This window comes from Thermobia domestica, chromosome 6 (genome assembly GCF_964235325.1).
Source record: "Thermobia domestica chromosome 6, izTheDome1.hap1.1, whole genome shotgun sequence".
In the NCBI taxonomy this organism is placed as follows: Eukaryota; Metazoa; Arthropoda; class Insecta; order Zygentoma; family Lepismatidae; genus Thermobia; species Thermobia domestica.
In genome coordinates, this window is record NC_137459.1 from 4,150,187 (window position 1) to 4,166,742 (window position 16,556).

Below are 16,556 nucleotides of genomic sequence, written 5' to 3' on the forward strand. Positions count from 1 at the left end.
GTGATGATGAGTAATGAATAAAATAGTGGAATGAAGAAAGTGGGAGGAAACGGGAGAACCCCGAGGAAACCCACGCACACGGTGTTTGACCACCACAAAGTTCACTTGGCGGGGGCTGGGATCGAACCCGGGACCCCAAACACCAGAGGTGAACTCTCTACCACTGAGCCACAACGGAACCGAAGTGATAGTTTGAGTTTGGCTACACTACAGTAATTCTCCACATGTAAGGCCTACAAGAAAATTTTTCATTGAAATATGTTGGATTTTTTGATCAAAAAAAAAAAAAAAAAAAAAAGGGAAAGGAAGTTTTATAACCTCAAAGTGCACACCGGAAACACATATATTAAAACTACACTTAAAACATTAATAAAGAATGCATTGTACTATCAAAAGAAAAGCAGGAAGAACCGTCATCTCTCAATAATACAAAGGGAAAACTTAATACGGTTAATTAGAAAAGAAAATGTGAATTGTCTGATGAAGTATCTACCAGCATCACTGAGAAATATGAAAAGAACAGAAGATGGGCCTTAAAACAACTTAAAAAGAGATACCCAGGGCACAATAGATATTAAGAACTAATTCAGGGACATTTGATAATCTCTCCTCTCCTCTACTGCTATGTACCAATAAATACACATATGAAGTCAACAAAGCTACTTGGAGTTTTCTTATTTGGTTACTATTTATTATACTCTGCTTAGCACTCTGCCAATGGCAATGCAGCAATGCCTAAAATATTAGCATGACGGTCACAAAATTACTGTCATTACGTTAAGCATAAATATAACACATCACGCAACATTTATCAAGGTCAAACTGCTTCTTCCCAACCGTTAAGAATACAGCATATACACACAAATTCTACACGATTTCCAGCAGAAAAAGATTTGAGGCAAATGGCCAGGAAAACTCTCGGTAGATTTTTAGTTTGTGCACAATCTTCAAAATAAGGGGAACACAAAAGGACAATATTAAAATTTGGGCTTCATATTGGTTAAGTATTTCGAAAAGTACCATACAGATCTCTATCACCGCATAATTTGATGCGGTCGAAATGAAATAAAATCTTTGAATTTAACGTCCCACGATTTTGCCTGTTTGACTAAGGGAGACTATGATTAAAGCAAATGAATGATGATAGATTAATTGTTAGAATGAGAAAGTGGGAGGAAACGGGAGTACCCCGACAAAACTCACAGACACGATGTTGTCCTCCACACAACTGACTTGGCCGGGGATCGAATCAGGGACCCCAGGCATCAGAGGTAAGCGCTCTACCACTGAGCCACCTTGCCCCCCCTCCCCTTGATGCGGTCGAGTCCCACTACAGAAAGCAATATCTTTGAAAAATAAAATTGCGTATGTGTGCGCGAGAGGGAGGAAAGTCAGTTTAACGTCCCACGATTATACCTTTTAAGCTAAAGGAGATGGATGATTAAGGCAAGTGAATGATAATGGATTAATTGTTGGAACGAGAAAGTGGGAGGAAACGGGAGTACCCCGAGAGAACTCACGGATACGATGGCGGGGGGAGGGGGAGAGAAATAAATGGCGAAAATTCGAACTAAGTCCATCTTTTCCATAAGTTTTAACAGTATAACAAGAAATCATCGCCCTCTTAGCACTGAATGAGCCATGTTTCCCAATACGTTAATCTCTCCATGGGTAGAGAATGGCATCTAACAGCTCTTCGTTGAACATGCCAAATTTCTATTTTGGCGTTCAGCCGACACTGGCATTCAACCCTACATATAAAAAACAACATATCTAGAACTATTACATCTCCACGTTTTGAAAAACAAATTTAAGGTACACTGTCGTTTGATTTTTTGAGCCGAAAGAATACTGTTTTTTTTTTCTCTCCTAAAAAAAACCTTAAGCGATCCACGCAGTCGATCTCGCACACATTTCGCAGGAATATCATATTCATATATATATACAGTATGGCGCTAAATTCGTTGTACAAAAGCAGAGGAGTGATTCCTGGGAGTAAAACCAACAAAAAAAAAAGTTCCAATAAACATAGGGCGAAAACCCCATTGTTGACGTGTTATAGGCTGTCGAAATCATGAAAAAAATGAATTTTAAAGGTTCATAGCTCCAAAACTATGGGACCTACCTTGGTCGGGTCAAGACTTCACTTCGGAACTAGTATGTGGCCTATCCAAAAATGCGTGTTTCAGAATCCTGAGGTGCTTCCACAACAATTTTTTAAAGGGAGTTTGACTACGGACCTATGATATAAAGTACTCTCCAACTACCTCCATAAAAATTGTTGCGTGAGTACCTTAGGATTCTAAAACATGTATTTTTGGATAAAGCACATACTAGTTCTTAAGTGAAGTCTTGACTCCACTACAGTAGGTCCCATAGTTTTGGAGCTATGGACCTTTAGAATTCATTTTTTCATGTTTTCGGAAGCCTATAACACGTAAACAATGGGGTTTTCGCCGTATGTTTATTGGAACTTTTTTGTTTCTTTTACTCTCAGGAATCACTCCTCTGCTTTTGTACAACGAATTTAGCGCCATCCTGTATATATATAGCGAAATATACATATCAGCAAAACCATACCAAACGCAATCAGCAAAACCATACCAAACGCAAACCCTATCCCTACCCGTTTCGGGGGTACGGGGGTTAACTTTAAAATTTTAAACGAAAACCTCCATTTATTATTATTGCACATTTGGATTCTCCAGAAAGACGGACAGTGATTTGACCCAGAATTGAAAAGAGTCCCTTAGCGGATGGCTGTCCCTTTTTCTGCAGAATCCAAATGTTCAATAAGAAATGAGGGGTTCTCATTTACAATTTTAAAGTTATCCCCCCTACCCACGAAAAGGTTGGGGATAGGGGGTTGCCTTTGGTATCATTGGATAACTTTTCCAAAAATATTTCACACAGGTTTTTGTTTGTTTTGCTGATCTGTATATTTCGCGAGATACTGGACCGTTCCTGGACTTCTTCCGCACCCTGTATATACAAAACCAATACACATACATTCACACAAAAAACAAACGTATATTGGCACGCACAACGAAATGTAAAAGTGGATTCTGAATAAACAACTGTGTTCACTGCAATATTTATATCTTTACGAGTTCACAGCGCCCGACACTCCGTCTTTATATATCTCCCCATATTATAGTTGCAATCAACTTCAGAGTTCACTTGATTGGATTAAAATCTCTTTTCAGCAGCACGTCTATTTGAGACAACTAATGACAGAAGTGGGGCTGAAGTCGCTTCTCGACTGTGACCACTATTCGAGGCAACAACTCCACCGGGAATTGAACCACGGTGTGCGCGTACAAGAAGCATTTGCATTTGCCGTTTGGTCATGAAGAGGAACTCAGTTTAGTTCATAACTGAACTCCATGACGTAACAGGATAAAGACCAGCCAGACAACTTGAAAAAATGTGTTGTCAGCAACTACCGACATTATTTTAAGCTTTCGACATTATTTTTAGCTTAGCTTTCGACATTATAGGAGTTTGTTACCTCTTAATTTATGTAGCTTTGCAACTGTGTGATGCTGCTCACCGGGAATTCTGTCTCCACTGTGACATCGAACCCAGGACTACGTACTTTGAAACTATGTGTATTACCCACTCAGCTGCACGGATTACAACTGAGTACGAAAGTCATCCAATTTCTAACATGCAAACCTTTATTAGTTTTGAATGAAACGAATTAGTTGGTATGAGAAGAATTGTACTTACATCTGAGGCACTCGTAGCAACTGAACTAAGCCCAGGCGACATAGCATTCTCTGGGCTTGCAGCGGCACCAACAGCCATTTGTTGTGGACGAATGTTTCCTCTCCCACTGTCATGGCTCAGCCCGAAGCTCAACTCGCCGCCTGAGTGAAAGGACTCGCTGAGATATTGCTTCACTTGACTCTTTTGTTTTTGTATGACATGGTAACGTGTCGGATTCTCCAATTTCGTCTTCACCTGAAAACAATTCAAATCAACATTAAAGTCATATTTAGTTTACAACTCTTATATCTCCTATTTTATATCTGGAGCAACAGATTCACAAAATTTTACTACTTTACACAAAAATAGATGGTCAATGTTCAATTCCGCGCTGATGTCTCATGCGATTATTCCAAATACCTTATCTAATGCATAAGATAGTAACTTAGTTCACTCTTACATTCATGAGAAGCAGACAAAGCATAGGATGCCAAATTATGTTGGAAAGGGGGAAGGATTCGTTATAAAAATAAATAAATTTCCGTAATACAACGATATACAGGGTTTATTTATCCGGAAAGTAGTAGGACTGAATTGTTTTTTTTTTTTAAAAGTTATTCACAATTTTGACACATCGACTTAATAGTTTACAAAATATTCCCCTTTTGCATCAACACAAGAGTTTCCAGCGACTCTGCCACTTACTGAAGGCTCCCTGGAACGCAGAAACTGGAATTTTCTTCAGCTCCCTCGTTACGGCTTCTTGAATGGCCTCGACCGAGCCGTGATGCGTCCTTTCATGACCCTTTTCAGTCGGGGGAAGATAAAGAAGTCTTCAGGAGCGACATCTGAGTTGTAGGGTGGCTGAGAAAGGTGTGTGATGTCATGTTTGGTCAGAAAGTCTATAACAGCAAAGGCAGTGTGGCTCGGCGCATTGTCATTCCGAAGTTTTCGGTCACAATTTCGTCCGTCATAGTTTTCGGTAAGTTTAATTGTTCTGATATTATCCGCACAATCAATCTGCGGTCTGAGCTCAAAAGATTTCGCATTTTCACTGAGTTTATATCACTTTTTGCCATTGAAGGGCATCCTGACCGTTGCTCATCTTCAATTTGCTCTCTTCCCTCCCGAAACAATTTGTGCCACTCAAAAACACTTGACTGACCCACGGCATCATTCCCATAAGCAATTTTGATCATATCATGGGTTTCAATCGCAGTTTTACCCAGTTTGACGCAAAACTTCACCCCGTAACAATGCTCTAACAAACGATTCCTTGTGGAGATAACAAGGCACCTTGAAAGGGGTTCATCTTAAACTCGATCTACACTCCGTGAAGGCTTGGAGACGACTGGTGACTAGTGTACTGGCAGCTAAGAACCCCCACCACCCAAAAAGTACAATAACATTCCCCTTCTTTACCACGTTTTTGCGGGATAAAACAGTCCTACTACTTTCCGGACAAACTCTATATTATAACTATCTTATTTTATATTTTTAACAAATCAAATAGACTCTTTAACACATTTATAAAGACACGACTTTGGCAAGGAGAATACTAAACGCTTGGTTTGGACTTGGAAAAAGTTTCTATCTTTCGTTTATTTTTTCACATTTTTGTAATTGTGCTTACATACAGTAATGATCAAGCGGTAAAATAACTTTAGGCCTAAGTCTTAAGGTAATATTCTGTTTAAAATTGTACGTAAGCACAGTGTACATATTTCCTGCAATTAAGTTAGACATTATAAATTTTATATTAAAATGTGTACAGTATATTTAATCTTGAACGTTCTTTCCTTAATACAGTAGTTTCAAAACGTGAGTACATAACAAACATTTATAAAGTACTGGCTTAAGAGGTCAGAAAACATAAGAGCAGGTCTTGGTATAAATAATGTATTTTGTAATGATTAAGGACTTTTTTTTTTCAGTTCGCTTCGAACACTACACATGGTGGTCCAAAAGTTTGGAAATAACCAAATAAAATCCAAACCGTTCAGAACTGGGAAAAAAGGAAAGAAGTGATGATAACAGACAAGAGGGGAAATCTTTTGAGACATATGGCGCTATCGGCCGCTATCTTGAAATGGGGTAACTTTTTTAAGTGGGAACCCCATCGTGTGATACATCAAATAGGACTGTGGTGCGGTGTGTGGGATACCCCTGTGGTGGGCCCATTCTTCATCGAAGACAAGTTAAATGCAATTACCTACCGTGACATACTTGAGAAGAAGATCCTGCCGTCCGTCACATTAGAGGCTGTCTCTTTCCCTTTGTTCTATGAACATGACGGGGCACCACCTCATTTCGGAGTATGTGTTCGTGAGTACCTCGACGGGCAACTCCCACAGAGATGGATAGGCTCGCGAGGACCTGTGAAATGGCCACCGCGTTCCCCAGAACTCACTCGATTGGATTTTTCCTGTGGGGCTACGTGATATCTGTTGTGTATGCTACCAACGGATCAGGGACATTAACCACCTTCAACGCAGGATTATTGACGCGTGTGCCAGCATTCCTGAGGAAATACTGGGCAGGGTAAAGGATGACTGGCAGCAGCGGATACATTTAACGACTGCTGTAACATTAGTCAGTGGATCATACATTGGCCGCAGTGTTATCTCTAGGTAAGTGCAGAAAATCGGTTAAAATTTTGCAACGGTTGGGCGTAGACCCCCTCCCCCAAATTCACCACTGGATTCCTGGGGAAATTTCAATCCTATCTGATGTATCAAAGATAGGATTCCCATTTAAAAAAGTTCCTGCTATTTCAAGATGGCGGCCGATGCTGCCATATGTTTCAAAAGATTTTCCTTCTCGTCTATTATTATCACTTTTTTTTTTATTTTTCCCAATTCTGAATGGTTTGTATTTTACTTGGGTGTTTCAACACTTACGGACCACCCCTGTACATGCCAAAGACAGTCACTTTTTTTCAGCATGGTACGCATTCACTGCGAACAGTTTTCTTTGTGGATAATCGTAGCAAAAAGTATATTTCTTTGGTGTCTAAAACGACCAAACCAAGACATACCGTACACAATGCACAGTTGCTAGATATGTGTAGTGCTTTTTTTCCCTGGTAGTATGCAATGCTACACAGTACTCACTCCTCTTTTTTGAAGTTCCCTTAGAAATGTTACTTTTCTAGCCATTTTATTTTTTATTTAATTATTTTCTTTTAATTTACAAATTGAATATTGTAACTTATGTTGATTTGAAGACTGAGACCAGAGTGTCTACTACAGTGTATTGATATTATAATGTGTAACAATAAAGTGCAAAAACTAAAATTTTTAATGTCCTACGGCTAGGCTAAAGGGGACGGTAATGATGAGAAATGAATGCAATGGTGAAATGAATAAAGTGGGAAGAAACGGAAGAATCCCGAGAAAACCCACACGCACGTTGTTTGTTCACCACAAAGTCCACTTGGCGCAAGCAGGGATCGAACCAGAGACCCCACGTACCAGAGGTGAACGCTTTACCACTGAGCCACCGCGGCCCCACAATACACTGCAGTAGGTGCTAATTTCTTTCAGTTGTTTAGATTTTGACGCTTCCCTTTGTAACCAATCGGAACGCGTAGAATGAGGTATTCATGGTGAGTAGCGTTACGAACAGTGGATACGTGTAATACAAACTAAAATATGAGTTCATTCAATACTGTTAGAGTAGCTTCATTTACTTTCGTTCTTCTGTATTATTAGGTCATTCTGAAACAAGTACTTAGAAATACGAAATCTGATTCAGACAGTTACAAATCCACAGTTTTTCTATGGTACCCAACTATGAATCTTACACTGATACATATCTGACGTATTTTTCTTTTCTTCTCCCTATTTTTAAGTTTTACGTTCCACGGTTATACGGGCTAGGCTAAAGGAGACGGTGATGATAAATGAATCAAATGGTGGAATGAAGAAAGTGGGAGGCAACGGAAGAATCCCAAGGAAACCCACGCACACGGTGTTTGTCCACCACAAAGTTCACTTGGCGCGAGCTGGTATCGAACCATGGACCTCAATGTTTCTTTTCTTTCTTTAAGAAGTTTCACGTATAGCTAGCAAGTCAATTTACATTAAGCACGTGATAAACAAGAAAAACGTAATTTTAGGAAAGACGTTCAGAAGATCTATATTTATAATTAGCACTCTAGCATTCGGTTGATACGATTGAGAAAACCCTAGAAAATACTTCAAGTCAAGATTTGAATTCAAGACCAGCGCCGTAACTAAGTTTTTTTCCGGGGGGGGGGGGGGCAAGCATTAATATTTGGGCCCCCTAGAAAAAGTTGTTTCGAGCCTTCGCGCAAAATTCGAAAATAGGTCACTTCTTTCCATGTTTCTCTTACTCTCCGTGGGCTCTCGAAGCCTGTGGGCCCTCCCACACATGACAAATTAATTAAGGGGACAATATTAACAAATTTAAAAACCATACGAATAAATATTATTTCTAGGGCCCATAATAGTACTTTTTTTTTTTTTTTACTAAAATTGGCCTACGAGTGATTTTTGTTTTATTTACTTTTCGTGTGCTGTTTTGTTTAAGTAACGCAGTGAACCTGTTTGATGTTTTAGTTATAACTTGATGTTCGTATCGTATATGGAGTAAAAAAAATTGTCAAAGTGGTCCCCCTCAAACGGCGGGGAGCTGCCCTGAGGAGCAGTTGCCCCCTGCTATCCCACAAGTTACGCCCTGCTCAAGACCTCAAGATTAAGAAGCACGAACGGTACTTACTTATTTACACTAACTTCGTATTTCAAATTGTATCTAAAGCGCTACTCACTTGCAAAACTTGAGGTGGAACCTCTACACCAATTGCCTGGATGTTAACAGGCACATTGAGTGCAGCTGAGGTGGTGGGTCGCCGTTCCTGCTGTCTCTGTTCCTCTTCACGTCTTTGGGCCTCTCTACGTTCCTGTTCCTGCAGTTGCTGCTCTCGCATCAACTCCAATTTTAACTGCGTCCTCGACGTCGGAGTGACCGTTTTGAATGTTGGAGGACTGGAAGCAGACAGACAAAGATGTAACAGTGGAGATAGACACTATAAGAAAACTTCCTTATAATCAATCGTCCGAAAACAATTATTAAACAATACTGAAGATTGCTACTATCAAAGAATTTGAAGCAAAGTCTGTTGCAAATAACAAAATACTCTCATCATCACTTGTAAAAAATTGTGGTACCACACAACAACATGAAAATTTCAGAGCTGAAATATTACATAACACCATATACTACCGTAACTTAAATTTGTCTTCCACTGAGGCGTGACAAAGATATAGTAGCTGATTTACTTTTCTCACGATTCACCAGAAAGCGTTTCATTCAACGATTTCCCTTTCCTTCTGCTTTCTTACAAAAGGAAAGCTTTCTTTTAAAATCAGCTGTGGCAATCAGTTCGAAGACTTTCAAATCAACACACAAATTTAACTAAATCTAAACATTAAAGTTTAACTACAAAGTCAATAATCAACACCAGCAGCATAGCAATTTCACCAAGTGGGGTTGGAAGGGTATTTTCCAAATCACCTAAAAATTAGCACTTTGCTAGCACCAGTGAACTTTATTTATTTATTTATTGTCACTCGAGACAACTACAGTCTGTCACAACAATTACGCCAAATTTATACATGTATTCTCGTTTAGGAAAATGGGAAAATTTACGAGGAACACCTCGCGTTTTGAAGAAGTAAAGGAATAAGAAACGCTCTTGACTTACCTAAGGTAATCTATTAAAGGTTTGTCTAAAAAGTGGGGATGTATAGTCTGTCAATTTTAGTCATTAATCACCGTCTCATTTTATACTTGCACCTGCGATAATCTTATCATATTTGCTATAAACAAAAAAGCAATGTCTTTGGCTCACGCAGTGCTGGCCAAAAACCACAGTCCACAAATTAATGCCTAATTATTTTGATAGAAATTTTATAAAGCACTAGCAGATTGCCCGTTCTTCGCAAGGGGAGAATACGTTTCACTTTGGACACGAAGGGGAGCTGAATTTGTATTTAAGCGGCACCAGAAGTGTCACTGTTTGTCTAAGTGACCTCGAGAACTATGGATTCGACACTAATATCGGTCACTTTCGATCATTGTTATATAAAGTTAACCAAGAAAGTTTTGTCGTCTTTTATGGAGGTCTGTGTTCCATTCGCCCTCACACCGTGCGTTGAATGTGAATGGACATAAGGCGAACGTCAGCTGTTGGTGTGGGTATCCAACATACTACCTGGTTGTGGCAGTTCAGTTACACCGTGAACTTGCGTAAGGGCAGAGTGAACATGGGACCTCCACAGAGCGTCATGAGGGCGTGTATGTTTTACGAGTTTACACTGGAAAATGAAAAATGAAATCTTTGAGTTTTACGTCCCACGGTTATGCCGGTTAGGCTAAAGGAGACGGTGATGATGAGTAATGAATGAAAATGGTGGAATGAAGAAAGTGGGAGGAAACGGGAGAACCCGAGAAAACCCACGCACACGGTGTTTGTCCACCACAAAGTTCACTTGGCGGGGGCTGGGATCGAAGAGTTTACACTGGGTTCAAACGCCGATGAAGCGGGGCGGATTATATGCCAGGTCTTTGGTGAGAGAGTCGTTACTACGCGAATAATGCAGTGGTGGTTTAATAAGTTTAAGGACAGTGGCGAAACACTCGAAGACGCACCATGCCAGAAGACCAACACATATACAAAATGATGATCCTCAAGCAGCAATTGAGGCGAACAGTGGCCAGACATGTGAGGAACTAGGATTACAATTCAGTGTGAGTGGAGAAACCATTCGGCAGCACCTCCATCAACTTGGGAAGTACAACAAGTTGCGTTGATTTGTCCCACATGATTTGACTCCGGGCCAGAAGGCAACGCAAGCAGACACCTGTGTTTCTTTGCTGACTCGTATGAAGAAGGAGCTATTTTTGGATAAAGTGTTGATATGTTATGAGAAGTGGGTCCTGTACGAAGCTCCATGGCGCAGTCATCATTGGTTAGTATCCCATGAACGGTTCCAAACCAGCCGAAACCAGTACTGCACCAGAAGAAGGTCTTCCTGTGTGTTTGGTGGACTGCTCACGGCATCATGCATTGGGAACTACTATCAACTGGTCAGAGCATCAATGCAACTGTGTACTGTCAGCAGTTGAGCCGTGTTCAAGAAAACCGAAAACTCTGGAGCCAACACTTCTGAATCGCAAAGAGGCCCTCCTGTTATAGGACAACGCTAAGCTCCACGTAGCTAGAATGACCCAGAACACCATTCTATTCCTTGGACGAGAAACACTATTGCATCCACCATACTCCTCGGACATTGCACCGTCCAATTACCACCCGTTCCATTCTTTGGACGATCAGTTTAGAGGATGCCAGTTCAAATTCCTAGCAGCCGTGCAAAATGCACTTGATACCTCCTTCGATTTACTGTCCGCCAAGTTCTACCCCGATGGAATCCATGGCCTTCCAGAACGTTGGCAGAAAGTCGTCGATGCTGATGGGGATTATTTTCAATCTTCCAGGTACATCTTAGGTGACATATCGATGTTCGAAGGTGATGGATGAAAAAGCGATAATACTTTCTTGGTTACCTTTATATATCCCTCAAGTTGCAGGGCTGAATTTGGATTTAAACGGCATCGGAAGTGTCACTGTTCATCTGAGCGACCCCGAAAACAATTGATTCAACAGTAATATTGGTTATCTTCGACCATTTTAAAATCTCATCCCTCCCCTACGCTTCAACGTCAAAGTGAAACGATAAAAACATCCGAGGCCCGAATCTCATCTATGTTGAAAATTTGATCGAGACCAGTCGGGTGGTTCGATCAATCACAATATCGATTACTGCAGAGCTTAAATAAAAGGAGAAACTACAAAGAGTACTAAAGCAGGTGTATCGGGTTTCTTACACACAAGAACCTCTTATAATGAGAGAAAATGAATTGTATTAAAGGAAAAGATGAAGAGGTAACCCCTCTCCGGAGGTCTAATGCTTAGCGTATGTTTCTCTGGTGTACTTGTGGTCCCGGGTTCGATTCCCGATAGCACAAAAATATAATTTCACCATTATTTATTTTCAGTGATCATCCACCTTCTCTATTTTAAAAGGCATTATCAGTATTCAGATAAGTATTTCGTATTCTCTTTAATGTATATTAGGTTAAAACAACAACGACTAGGCCTACCTTTAAGTTAGAATATAAAACAAGATATTTTCTTAGGTTATAATAGAATATCTTCGAATTCTAGTTTCGATATTGGAACCTCACAAATCGAAAATAGCAACAGAGCACGAGAAATTGTCACATACACTAGGTGGTCCCCAAGTCTTCGGCTTATCTGCAAACTGCCTACATACTAGCGACATGTATTGGCGTCAAGCAGAAGGCAGGACAGCTAGAGACGAGTATTCGTTTCAATGATTGTTAGGTAGGAACTTCTTTTCCTATCTTTCCGTTGAAATCATCATTTTCACGTCTACTTTGGAAATTGATCAATAATACTTTCACAAGTGGATATCATTATTGAAATATACAGGGTGTAACAAAAAGGTACCGCAAAATTTCAGGGGTGGACTCCTTATGGGTAGACAAGCAAAATCATTCATATGACCATATGTCGGGAAATGCATCATTACAGAGTTACGGCCATTGAGCCGCCTAATGGTGGAAATGGTCACATTCTGGTCGCCCCTTAATGTGACTCAATTTAAATCTCAACAGCTCAGCCCCTAATTAAGCTAGAAAGGTAATTTGTGTTTCTGAAAAATGAAGCTTTCGGCTGATATGTATTTAATGTATGTGGAGGGTACCACGGTGAACCGGCGAGGATAACTACGTGTTATTTTTTTAAATTTATTTATTTATTTATTTATTTATTTATTGCATCGGATTTTGGGGATGACATTCCTTCTCCCTTGAGTGTACACTCATAAAATTTGGTATGTGAAGCAATAAAGTAGTCCACTATATGGTAGCCCCAAGGGTGTGGCTTGATGATTCCAAGTTGCACTCTTGGCTCTGATGATACATGATATTTTGTGTTCGTGGTTGTAGCGATTCGAACAAAACTGTAGACTCTCACGTTGGCAACCCCGGTGACACCCCTATTTATCACAGAGTCATGATTCATAAATCATTGGAAAGCTTATGGAACACAAATTCCAACGAAGTAACATTTGTGCAATTCCCTTCATATTCGTAGAAGTTTTATATGGTACCACCCTGAAAAGAAATGTAATTTACGTCAAAACTGAGTCTCAAAAACTTGTCCAAGCTTACCCTCCTCCCCTACATAAGCAACAAATACACATACAGGGGTATTAGCATATAGTCCTAATTCATTGCTAGTCCTACACAAAACAAAAAACACACTATTTGCCCTCCCTTGTCCGCTGTGCTGTGCCCCACATACATGAAATACATATCGAAGGAAAGCTTCATCCTTCAGGAACACATTGATACAAAAATTATTTTCCTACCTTAATTAGGGGGTGACTAGAATGTGACTATTTCACAGCATCAGACTGCTCAATGGCCGTAACTTTGTAATGATGCATTTCCTTACATACGGTCATATGAACTTTTTTGCTGTCTACCCATAAAGAATCCACCCCTGAAATTTTGCCGTACCTTTCTGTTATATCCTGTATATATACATGCAAGGCTTACTGTACTGAACACAATACCACGGAATCTAACCTTTCCAACAATTTTCTTAATAAAGAAAGGCATTTAAAAATGGTATTGCACGCAATACGCAGGGCGTCAGGAGGATGAATATAACTGAAATTAAACTGTCTGTGACTTAAGAACTCTTGAAGCACTTTTCAACACAGATGAGGTTCGGGCCTTGAATGTTTTTTTTTATCATTTAACTTAGATGGTGCAGCTTAAGGTAGGGGACGGGGAGATATGTAAAAAAAAAAAATGATAAAAAATTACCGATATTAGTATTGAATTCATAGTTTTTGGTGTCCGTAAGTTGATTAGTAACAGCTTTGGTGCCGTTTATGTCCAAAATGAAACGTATTCTCCAGGTGCGAAGAATGGGCATTCTGCTAGTCAATAATAATAATAATAATAATAATAATAATAATAATAATAATAATAATAATAATAATAATAATGTGGATTTTAAAAAAAAATAATGCAAAGAAATGCGTTTTACCACTTCATCGAATATATTAAAAGCAGGAATATAATTTTACCCCTCCAATACCATGGATGTAAAAGTTGATCTCTGACAGGAAAAAGGGAGATGCTGAGGTTTATATATATATACAGTGGCGGATCCAAGGAGGGACTATAGGGGCTATAGTCCCTCCCCCTTGACGCTCAGGCATACACTGGATAAAATGGACTTCAATCCTGCCTTATACTGGATAAAACGGTTTAGCTCCTCCCTTGATCATATCCTGGATCTGCCTCTGTATATATATATATATATATATATATATATATATATATATGTGTGTGTGTGTGTGTGTGTGTGTGTGTGAGAGAGAGAGAGAGAGAACACATGTTTGAAAAAATGAAATGAAATCTTTTAAGTTTTACGTCCCATGTTTATGCCGGTCAGGTTAAAGGAAAAATGAAATGAAATGAAATCTTTGAGTTTTACGTCCCACGATAATGCCGGTTAGGCTAAAGGAGACGGTGATTATGAGAAATGAATGAAAATGGTGGAATGAAGAAAGTGGGAGGAAACGGGAGAACCCCGAGAAAACCCACGCACATGGTGTTTGTCCACCACAAAGTTCACTTGGCGGGAGCAGGGTTTGAACCCGGGACCCCATGCACCAGAGGTGAACGCTCTACCACTGAGCCACCGCGGCCTCCTCAGGCTAAAGGAGACGGTGATGATGAGAGATGAGTGAAATGGTGGAATGAAGTGGGAGAATCCCGAGAAAACCCACGAGCACGGTGTTTGTCCACTACAAAGTCCACACGGCGCGGGCTGGGAGCGAACCAGGAACCCCAAGCACCGGAGGTGAACGCTCTACCACTGAGCCACCGCGCCCCCCGGATTACATACTTGACGTGAAAGGGGATGAACAAGTGAATTTAGAAGCTTACAGAATGAGGAATTTCACAATAGTACTTACACGTTAGCAAATAACACGGATGAGAAAACTGAGATGTCTAAATCGACGGTACACATAATTTGCATGGAGGTAGCCTAGGGGAAAGATGATGAGAACATAATACAAGGCAGAGTGTTCGGCAGATGGATTAGCTTGGTATAGGACATAACTCAGCGAACTTCAAAAAGTTCGTTACTGAATTCTCTATGTCTGTATATATATATGTGTGTATGTTGATTCCTCCATTCGATACGCCATAACAAACTATCTGAAAGAAGTGACGGGATTTTTCGCGTCACTTTTACCGTTCCGATATATAGGCCAAAAGAGTTTCGATTTCAGGAGATTTAAGTAAGGAGCCATATCTTGGGAACCTTAAGTCACAGAGAGATGATATTGGTGTTGGTCAACACCAATATTGATTCAATAATACCAGAGCGATTCAATAATTATTTCGTCATTAGTTATTGATTCAATAAGTATTGCGTCATTAGTTATTCAAATAAATTTAACATACAATTTCATATAAATTTCGAGAAAATATAATTATTTTTAAATTCGTTCTGGCAATGCTCTTGGAGCATTTTCAACTGGTTTTCTTTCTGCGTAAATTAGCATTCGAGTTTTTCAAACCACAGAGGTAAGTAGTTAGTATTAAGAAAATGAAGTATTATGAAGGAAATCACTATTATCACAGAAAACCGTTTACAGAAACTCGTTTGCTTAACTATTGTGCAACTTTATGCACGTTCCCGTTTCGTAGGGTAGGAAGAAGATCCATTCATATGAGAAATGCTATATCAAGAGCTGTTATTGTTTCTGGGATTTATGTGTGCTCAGAAAAAAAAAATACTACTACAATAGATTGATCGTAGCTCACATACTCACAGTCATTCATTTCAACTCTGCAATTCTCACTAATGTCAATTAAAGTTCACAGGCCTGCCTTGATTAATTCCGTAAAGTGATACATTCAACGTCAAATGTTACATAAAAAAAACTACGAACAAAACAAACATAAACACATCCGGTTGCTTGCTCATAGTGACAAGGATTAACTACGAAGTGAAAAACAGAACCCTTCTCATTGCAATAGCTAAACATTTGCATGCAAAACAAACACAAAGGGATTTCTAAAGAAACACACATAATGCAAAGCTATTACCAACAATATCAGTAACGCCGGTACTTTTCTCCCTAAACATTTGTCTTGGAAATAATCTCAAAACAAAGAACACATTGTAATTTTCACTTTGTAGCAGATTAAGTTTTTGAAAATCACCAACTAAAGTCAAGTCATTTTAAAGGCAGAATGAGTGAGCTAGCATATGTCATAGTGGAGAGCATTCACCTGCCAAGCAAATAATAATAGGTTTGAGACCAGGTTGTCTCAAGTTATGGTCATGTACGGAGTTTTTTTCTCACACTTTCTAATTATTCCATCATTGCTCTGGTCCTTATATAACAGTTTTTTCCATTCCATATTCTTCAAAGATTCTCTCCTATTTTGTTATTCTTTGCTTTAGATTCAGACACAAGAGTCATAGCATTCAACTTCAAATTAAACACGTAATCTGCCACCTTCTAGTACAATATATATATATATATATATATATATATATATATATATATATATATATATATATATATATATATATTATTGTTTAAAAGAGTACTAAGTGTTCTTGTCATCACCAAAGTAGAAATTAGTATGTAAAAACGAAATCTTTAAGTTTTACGTCCCACGGTTATGGCGGC

The 16,556-nt window shown here is 39.3% G+C and overlaps 1 protein-coding gene across 1 annotated transcript in view; it reads right to left on the reverse strand.

Annotated features, from left to right (window-relative positions):
• The window catches only part of Mitf (transcription factor Mitf), a 225,730-nt gene that overhangs the window by 108,397 nt on the left and 100,777 nt on the right, over nucleotides 1-16,556 (reverse strand). The window contains exons 2-3 of the mRNA XM_081761253.1: nucleotides 8,504-8,720; nucleotides 3,733-3,966 (exon numbers count right to left, since the gene is read on the reverse strand). Coding sequence (XP_081617379.1) covers nucleotides 3,733-3,966; nucleotides 8,504-8,720 — 451 coding nt within the window. The remainder of the gene's footprint in view (nucleotides 1-3,732; nucleotides 3,967-8,503; nucleotides 8,721-16,556) is intronic.